We start from the raw sequence: 9,462 nt of genomic DNA, 5'->3' as shown, positions 1-9,462 counted from the left end.
CATACCTTTACTTTGACCAGAGATTTGACGTCCAGAAATGCTGTAAGGCAGCTCTGCACTATTTGATGCATAAAACCTAAATCATGACAATTTTGTTATGCTATTTTACTTCTTTTTCTGCACCGGCTGCAGAATACAGTAGCATTGTTAGCTTATTTTCAGGAAGCTTTATCAAATTACAGCATGCTTTCAAAAGTCAATCTGCATTTTTTTTTTTTTTTTTTTTAGTTCTGTCAAGTCATACATTCAGTGTGTTCATAAATATATTCGGATGTTCACCTGTAAATAAACTATATTCAGAGTTATTTGTATGTATATATTTACAGTTACTATATTTGATGATTTATAGCTTTATATTCAGATCTTTTTGGATTTCAAATTATGGTCACACTTTAGATTTAATGTTCAATTCTCACTATAAACTAACCATTAACTACAACTTTTGCCTCCATACACTCATAATTACCGCTTATTAATAGTTAGTAAGGTAGTTGTTAAGTTTAGGTAGTCTATTGGATAGGATTAAAGGATGTAGAATATGACCATGCAGAATAAGGCATTAATATAATAAACAGCCAATATCCTATTAATATACACAGTATCTTTTTAATTTTAACTGTATTATGCACTGTAACAAATAGCTATATTCAGGATTTTAAACCTTTATGATTTAGAAATATAGCTATTATTTACAGGAAAGTTATTTTGCATTCTCAGTTTCGTACTTTAATTATGTTTAGCTTTATATTCAGAATCATTATGAATACCTTTTTTAAAAAATATTTAAAAAAAAAATTTCGTCCGGTTTCGTCCGCGCGCCACTGAAGTTTGTTGACTGTTGACTCGTGTAGGACAGTGTGTTTGCGCGCTGTGTCAGATGAGTGGGCTGGTCTTCAGAGAGAGACACTTCACAGCAGTCCGACCCTCACTTCTCTCCCAGTCTCTACAGAGGAGAACAGCAGGAGAACAACTCAGGATACCCACCAGGACGAGAGACTAACTTTGGGACGAGAGAAACTCCGCTCGAGATCCGACTGCAGGAATCTAGCAGCGACACACAGGGACAACTTTACCACACTTTCTCCCCAAAACTCCTCTTGTTTCCACCTCACACAAGTTTGCGCTGCTGGAAGACATCAAAAACAACCTTGCTATCAAGACACTTGAAACGCTCTGGAGTGATTTTACCCAAAAGAACAAGGTAAGGAACTTCACATAAAATTGAGATGTTTTCTTGACTATTTAGGGTTTAGTTTCCCGGAGAAGATGCGTTTAAAATCCCTAAGAAGCATTTGCACTATTTTTGAGAAATTTGCTCAGATGTAGGCTACCTGCCTTTGCATTTCCCAAATGCGTCCAAGCCTCATGAAAGAGTTGAAACACTTGTGCAGTCACGGGGAAACGGAGCGGGACTCCCCGCGCTCTTTGAACCCTCTGCCAGAACAAGCGACGGGGCTTTTGCGGTCTGCGAACTCCTGGAAGTGAACGATTTCAAACACCTCTGCATCAAGCCCCAGCTCGCAGGCTCTTTTAATGTTCGTCTGGATATCAGAGGTGCTCGTTAGGATGGGAGTTTTTTGGACATTGTGTTGGAGACGCAGTTCCCATGCGCTCCCATCCGCCAGACGCAATTCATCACAACTCGTCCTCGCCCTCTCAATTGTGCGTCTGTTATTCAGTCTTTCATAGTGTTAAATGCTCCTGTCTCCGCTGAAGGGAAGGCATATAGGGAGTTTTTCTTTTAATATCTGCTTGTTAGGAACTTATCCAAACCTTAACGCATTAAAAGCACCTGCAAGATGCGAAATTTTGGCTCATATCTGCACTGCTGATGCACGAATGAACTGTGCTTTTCTGTTCAGACTAATGCTTTGACAGGAACAACTTATTACACAAGTCTGCATTTAACTTTGCTTTAAGTAATGAGAAGATCAGTAGTTCACAATTACATCAAGTTTATTTGTCAACATCAAGGTTTTAGGTTAGGTTTACAGTTTATGAATGAATAAGAGAAAGTGAATGAGTGCTAAATTTAAGTTTCAAGAGGTCTAGTCTATACATTTTCTTTCCCAAAATCCACAATGTACATTGTACAGGAGACAATTTGTTGCATGAAATTAAATACACCTCAGGAATATTTATTTTAAATGTTCAAGTTGGCATGCATGCAGAGCTGATAGCCTGACAACATAAATCAAAATCTCACAAATTATATCATAAGTTTGCACCATTTGAATCACATTTGAGCTGTTTTGCAGTTTATTAAATGGTCCTGCAGTGTATCAAATTAATTTTAAAAGCGCAAATGCTCTGTGTGTATTAATGTAAGCCTATAAAAACAGCACACATAATTGTTGTATAAGAAAAAAAATATATTTCTTTAAAGATGAGAAGGTATGACATTTAAATTTCACATCAGCTTCCCATCTGCGGCATTCAGTGAAATGTCGGTCCCATTTGCATCCTTTTCTTTTTGAATTTGAATAGTAAACTGTGTGGATTTTTTTAATCTCTCCGATGGGATTTCAAGGATTAGTCTCCTATCAGACACAAACAACTATGAAGTGGATTGCTGGCTACCTGATGTGGTTCCTGGTGAGAGTGATACTTTTCTCTGGGCTGGGAGACGTAATGAAAGGCAGACTCAGAATGAGGGAATTTGAATAACTGTATTTAGTGGCGAGGCCAAGCTGCACTGCCTCCCATCCTCTCTCGGAAAGAATGAAACAGGAACAAAAGTCTAAGAACGGGAAGGTCTGTGTTGCATAGCGTATCTAAACCCTTATTTGCATATGAAAACTCTGGCCGTGAAAGAATTCCGCCACTGTTGCAACAGCCATTTGTGTGTCCGACGGAGTGACAGTCCGATGCGGAGATACAGTCGTCCTCACGCTGGTCTTTGTGGGGTCTGACGTGACTGTGTGTCATGTCCTGTTGAGGAGAACCAGGGATTTAATCGCAGCTTTTCGAACTTTTTCTGACCCCCTGGTCTTTCATTTCCATATCTGTTTGTTCCTAAAGCTTCTGAGCTCAGATTCAGTTTGAGTTGGTTCATTCAGCGCGTCCCGTCAGCGAAAACACGCAAACAGCGCTGCTCACATAAGATTATTTTCCTTCTCGGTAGGTAGATGGTAAATAAACGGCAGTGGCTTCTTTATTTCCCAGCATGCCTGTTTGTGCACTTCCTTCAATATGCTCGTATGGGTGGAGTGAGAAGGACAAATTGTCCCTTGAGTCTGTGAATATCTATGAGATCTCAACTTCATCTTACAAAGACAGCTATGAAGTGAGCATCAGTCAGGGGCCTTCCCATTCAATGGTCTGTTTGTGTGGCTCTTGCAGAAAGTGGCCCCTGCACCCTCAGCTCAGCTGCCGATGAGCATTCCCGAACGCTGTACTAATTGGGACTCCTGAGATAAGAACTAATGTGAGGATAATATGAGTGGGACATCCCAGTCTGGACACTCTCGAGTGGCTTAATGATCTCACAATCACTTAGAGACATTACACTCCACGGCTTCTCTGTGTGTATCCAGTATGCACGTTCACACACTCTCAGATGTTCCTCAAACGCACACATATCTTCAAAGATTTTACTCAACAAACGCTGTTATGGGTCCTTGCCAAAGTAAACAAGCAGCGGACAGCCAAGTGTCCACTGTGGAGTGCTGGACCTCAGCTCTCGAAACCGGCCTCTAACAATTAGTCATTGTGCCGTTTGGCTGTCCAAGAGCACCAGGATTGGCATAAAGATACAGTCGGAGTACATGTCAAGCACCTCAGCTTTAAAGTCTCATTTCTAAGAAATCATAATATTTAAGGTGAGAAAAACACAGTGGCTGTTCACTTGCACAGTCATTCACTTATCAATACAAACCGAATACCACAAAATTAGGGAATTGAGACACAGCTGACACTGCTGTGTTTGTGAAATCCTACTCCTGAAGGGCTAGTGTCTTCCAGGGTTTAGATCCAACCTGCCCCCAACACACTTGGCTGTGGGTGTATCTGAAATCACCCCCGTACCCTCATTCACTATTCCCTATATTAGTGGTTCTCAGTCCTGGTCCTGCATGGGGAACCACTGCTTTGCACATTTTGTATGTCTCTCTTATCTGACACATTCAGTTGAGTTCATGGAGCTCTGAAAATCTGAGAGACATACAAAATGTGCCAAGCAGTGGGTCATCAGGAGCAGGACTGAAAACCACTGCCCTACATTGCTCCTCTAAAATAGTCCACTGAATGAGTGAATGTAATCGAGTGAGTGTATTCGGACGCTGAGTGCACCGGAAGTGCTGCGGACGTGAGACACAGGAATTAATTCGGTGCGACTCTCGCAGTTTTCCAGTGGCTTGCAGCTGAGTAAATCCATTGTATTTTGGGGCCAAATGAGGGCAGTCAATAATGTCGACTAGGGCAGTGTTTCCCAACCCTGTTCCTGGAGGCATACCAATAGTGTACCTTTTCACTGACTCTTCCTAATCAAACTCACCTGAAACAACTCCAGCAATAGGGTTTGGAAACACTGCATTATGGTTTCGGACACCACTACAAATGGCTGTCCCCTCAAACAGTGCCCTATATAAGGGTATAAGTGGCGAATTGCATTGAATGTGGTATTGAGCCGGGTTTGTGAATATCATATATGAGTGAGCTATACCATAACAATGTCTTATTAGTGCAGCAGGATGCCGGGATTGTTCGAATAGGTGGTTGTCAGAATAAAACTGCCCTACAAAATCCAACATTGTCCCCATTGTTTTCTGCTGTTGAGGTTGGTTTCTTTCCCCCCTTCTTTAGCTTTCCAACTCCACGAGGAGCCCAGGGGACGAAACTCACAGTAAATGTCTGTTCGGAGGTTTCGGGAAGCGCTGACAGAAGCTGAGGGAAACTCACCCATTCTCCAGTTTCAGGGTGTCGTGCCTCTGTTGAAACAGAATCTGAAATGTTTCCCTTATCTCGGTGCAAATGAAGGCGATGGTGGAGAGAGTTCACATATGTAACACTGAGCTCTATAGGGAGGAGAGGCTGTATGGAAGCAGCATGTGTGTGTGTGTGTGTGTGTGTGTGTGTGTGTGTGTGTGTGTGTGTGTGTAAACCTGCAGTCATGCATGTTTAAAAAGCAAGTGAGAAAGAAGTGACAGCCCCACACAGGTTAGTGCGATAATGATGGCTCTCCGCTGTTTGTGGCCTGGACCGTTGCAGTTTGATTGACAGGTGGTAGCTGCGCTGGTGCGATGTGTGTTTTCACCCTGTCAGTAGCGCTGCTTTTCATGCATCGTACATGTGCTACTCATCTGTGTGTGTTTGTGTGTGTGTTGTTACCCCGGCTGAGCCTGTTAGTCCCTGTCTTACCTTGGTGAATTGCATGTTAACACTTCCTGCGGCAATTAATCAGTCTATTATTTGATTGATTGGAGCATTTAACGACAGGCTGATAGAATTATCCGCTCCTAATTGTTGATCAATCAGTCAGACTTTGCTGTTGTTGCATAAAGCCTCTTGACGAATGGTCATTTTATCTGATTTGGATACACATATTTTGAAGAGAATGACATTTCTGTCTCCAGAGAGATAATTAGAAGAATTGAAACGAAAGGAAATCGTGTTATGCAGAGTGGAATGCAGCCAGATGTTTCCGAAACACCTGACACAAGATTATTATAATGCATTTGTATTGCAGAATTATCTTTAATGACTCTCTTAGATCACTGGACGATAATCAAGGAAGTTAAAACGAGGTAAATTACTCAAAGTTAAAGAGTAAACTGTTTAAATAGCACCATTACCTTTCAAATTTGTTGTCTTTTACTCGCATGTGAAGTGATTAGGCGCATTTTAGTATGATAATTCAAACATTACAGCTCGTTCTGTTCAAAGGGTTTAAGCTGTTTAACATTATGAACTTGACTCTACGACCTTCCCAAAACACACTCTCTCCCGAAACCACTTCAAGGTCCAATTCATCACACGTCTCAGATTTGTACACGGTCCATAAGTGATCAAGGACCCGAAGAAACCCGTTCCTGTCAGAAAAAAAAAGTTTGGTAAAAACAAATGAATGTAGAAAAAAAAAAAAAAAAGCAGCAAAACAAAGTTGACACGATTGCGGCTGACTCTGCCTTCAAATTATCCTCCCCCAAATTACGATCAGGCATTCTCCTCGGCTGTAATTAAACATTAGCTTTTATTTGTTCCAGATGGGGCTTTGTTTTGAAGTTTTATTTTAGAAAGAAAACTTTTTCTGCTCTGGGAAACACAACTGCATCCAAACCTGGCAAATCGGAAATCCATGTTCCTGTGTTTCTTTGCTTTCCTCTCTTGGCTATATACTGGAATTCAATCCAAAGAGATATAACATTATGATTCCTACCCAAATATCATGATGTCCGGTATCATAAGAGCTTTTTAGTTCCAGACAATTGACACTTTTAGCTAATTTGTTCTCCTAAATCATTTCTTCAATGAACCCATACTTATTTTCTGCAAGCCTAAAATGGATTTCTACGAGTAGATGTTTTTCTTAGATCAGTGATGTGAAGTAGAAGATATTCTTGTGTATCATTAATAGCAGTTCATAACTGGGAGTTAAGATGAATTTCACATACTCCAAAGTAAGCCAGACCACTTTTTCAAACATACTGGTGCGCACCACAATTTTACCACAGCCAAATGAACCGAAATGTCAGACACCAAAAGCGTCCCAAAAGTGTCTTATAAATGATCCAGCATAATCCCCATATAAATATTTAGATGAGCCTTTAAGAGAGAGCATCTCTTTTCTGTGTGAATATCCTATTACACAATCACAGCCCAAGAGAAAGCAGCACTCTTACTGTGAGAGATAGAAAAGAGGAAATGTAATGCATGATAAAAGCAGTGCTTTGTGTGCAAATGCAGTTAAGTAGATTTTGTGATTGACCAAAGCGAAAAGCCCAAGTGTAAAGGAGGGGGGGTGTGCAACTTTAAAAGAAAAGGCAAGCGGAAGGCACGTAAAGAAAAAAACAATGGATGAAAGTGGTGGAAGAGAAAGACAGTACTATCTGAGACTGGCAAATAAAGAGGGAGTGAAAGAGGTCAAGAAAAGTGTGAATAAAGGCAGCAGGAGGGGAGGGGTTCCTGGAGAGGTCATTAAGAGGACAAGCACTCACTTGCTGTTAATGACAGTGGAGTATCACTCTAATCTGCCATCATTAGCCTGATTATATCAGCGGCGATTGGCCTTTGCCTTTAGCTCCAATCAATGGCACCAAATCAATAGAAAGAGGATATCATGTGATCCGGGGCAAAGCCAAATCCAGCCTGGACTGTAGTAGCCCAACACAGCCAGACTCAGCCAATCACAGTTGAACCAAGTTCAGCTCTTCCTATAACTCACCCCAGCACAGTTTACTTCTGCACAGAATGCATAACCGTAGTCCAGTTTAGCCTAGATTTGCTATTCTTATTATTGATGTATACTCAGTTTTTCTTTCTTTTTTTTTAGAAATTAATAATTTTATTCATCAAGGATGCATTATATTGATAAAAAGTGACAGAAAGTACGTTTTTAATGTTACAAAATATGTTTATTTAAAATAAATGCTGCTCTTTTGGACTTTCTACTCATCAAATAATTCTGAAAAATCACGGTTCACACAAAAACATGAAGCAGCACAACTATTTTCAACATTGATATGAATCAGAAATGTTTCTTGAGCATCAAATCCTCATATTAGAGTGATTTCTGAAGGATCATGTGACTGAAGACTGGAGTAATAATGCTGAAAATTCAGCTTTGCATTACAGAAATAAATGACATTTTAAAATATATTACAATAGAAAGCAGTTATTTTAAACTGTAATAATATTTCATAATTTTACTGTATAACTTTATTTTTGAATAAATAAATTCAGCCTGGGTGAGCAAAGAAAAGACCTTTAAAAAACAGAAATGTATATAGTTTTATATCTCTTGTAAAGACTTGTCTACAAGTGTAAATGAAAGGAAAATCATGTTGTAATGTCGCTTAAAAATTAACAATGCACTGGACAGATGCAGCAGATCGCTGAGAAAGAGAATCTGTGAATAGTTATAAGCAGGTGTTTAACACCAACCAGACATGGATATTCTGTACTGTGAGCTCGGACACTGGCATTCAAACAGTGATTAGTGAGGGAACGTGTGTGTGTGTGTGTGTGTTCACTGAGCACACACACAGCAGATGTATGTGTCTGTGAGTGTCTCTGAGAGCCTGGATGTTCTCATGAGTTGTATGAATGTTGTTTGCGTGCAGTATCAACCACTGCATAGCCGTCTTTTACCCAGCTGTGGGTTAAAAAGCACCAGAACTTCAAAGGTGGTCAGTAAAGACATTCATTTGAATTCTTCATCCAAAATCGGCTGTAGTTTGATTTGCTTCTTGTAGTGCGATGGTGCTATCCAGTCATTGAACTAAATGTTAAGAAGAGTGTGATGTTCTTTTAGAAGAAGAACATCATAAAATTCCTCCATTAGAGTTTTTAAATAGTCGTTGACTGCAACTGATGGCTAAACTGTCCATGATCTCCTCCATCACAGATACACTGTATAGATTTTACAGACTACGTGAAATAAAACGTGGGGTTAATTGCTTTTAGTTCCTGTGTGTTAGCTTTGCAGTCATCTATATAAGTGCACTCCTAAAATACAAAATTCCCTTTCTGCAGATCACATTTCTGCATATTTAAAAAGTTGTTATCTTTTAAGAAAACAGAGCAAAAATGTTGATGACTCATCCTGCACTACACAGATTTCTGTCCAATCAAACGATCTCTAGTGTGCCCCTCCCCCAAGTAGCAAATCATGTTAAGTGGCTGTGATGTACCTGGAGGCCAATGTGATGTAACATTCACACCAAGAACGACTGTAACGATAATTATAAAATTTAAGAATTGATTCTATGAGAATAGTGAAGTCACAAACAAAGCTATTACGAGATCGTCACAAAGGAACAATATTGTTGGAATCACTTGCAGAATTTATTTTTTCACAACATGAACGATACAAATATTGTAGTTGACAGTAAATCAGACTGCAGAGTGCACTTATTATAAGCAGAACATTATCAAGCATTGGTGTGGACTGTGGACACGTTATATAGTTATTCTTACAATTATCCACCAATAGTATCCAATAAACCTGGTCATGAAATCCCATTCTCTTGTTCAATCTCTGTCAATGTCTCTCTCTCTCTCTCTTTAGGATGGCGTGGATGTGTGGATGTTATGGTTTGGTGATGCTGGTCTTGGGGGTGATGGGACAGAAGCTGCCCACGCGTGATGAAGGACTCTTTCAGATGCAGATCAGGGATAAAGCTCTGTTTCATGACTCTTCTGTCATGCCAGATGGGGCCGAGATCAGTGGATACCTGTTCAGGGATACACCGAAAAGGTGAGATCATACATCACACACACACATGCCCACTTTCACTTAGCAAT

At 40.1% G+C, this 9,462-nt stretch overlaps 1 protein-coding gene across 1 annotated transcript in view; it reads left to right on the top strand.

Moving 5' to 3' along the window:
* The first annotated feature begins 924 nt into the window (after positions 1-924).
* ndnf (neuron-derived neurotrophic factor) overlaps positions 925-9,462 on the top strand; it is a 35,356-nt gene continuing 26,818 nt past the window's right edge. The window contains exons 1-2 of the mRNA XM_079588192.1: positions 925-1,201; positions 9,227-9,415. Coding sequence (XP_079444318.1) covers positions 9,228-9,415 — 188 coding nt within the window. The 5' untranslated portion in view covers positions 925-1,201; position 9,227. The remainder of the gene's footprint in view (positions 1,202-9,226; positions 9,416-9,462) is intronic.

Source organism: Phoxinus phoxinus, assembly GCF_949152265.1.
Source record: "Phoxinus phoxinus genome assembly, chromosome: 18".
NCBI lineage: Eukaryota > Metazoa > Chordata > Actinopteri > Cypriniformes > Leuciscidae > Phoxinus > Phoxinus phoxinus.
The sequence above is the reverse complement of the archived record's forward strand: the minus strand, read 5'-3'. Positions and strand labels throughout refer to the sequence as shown.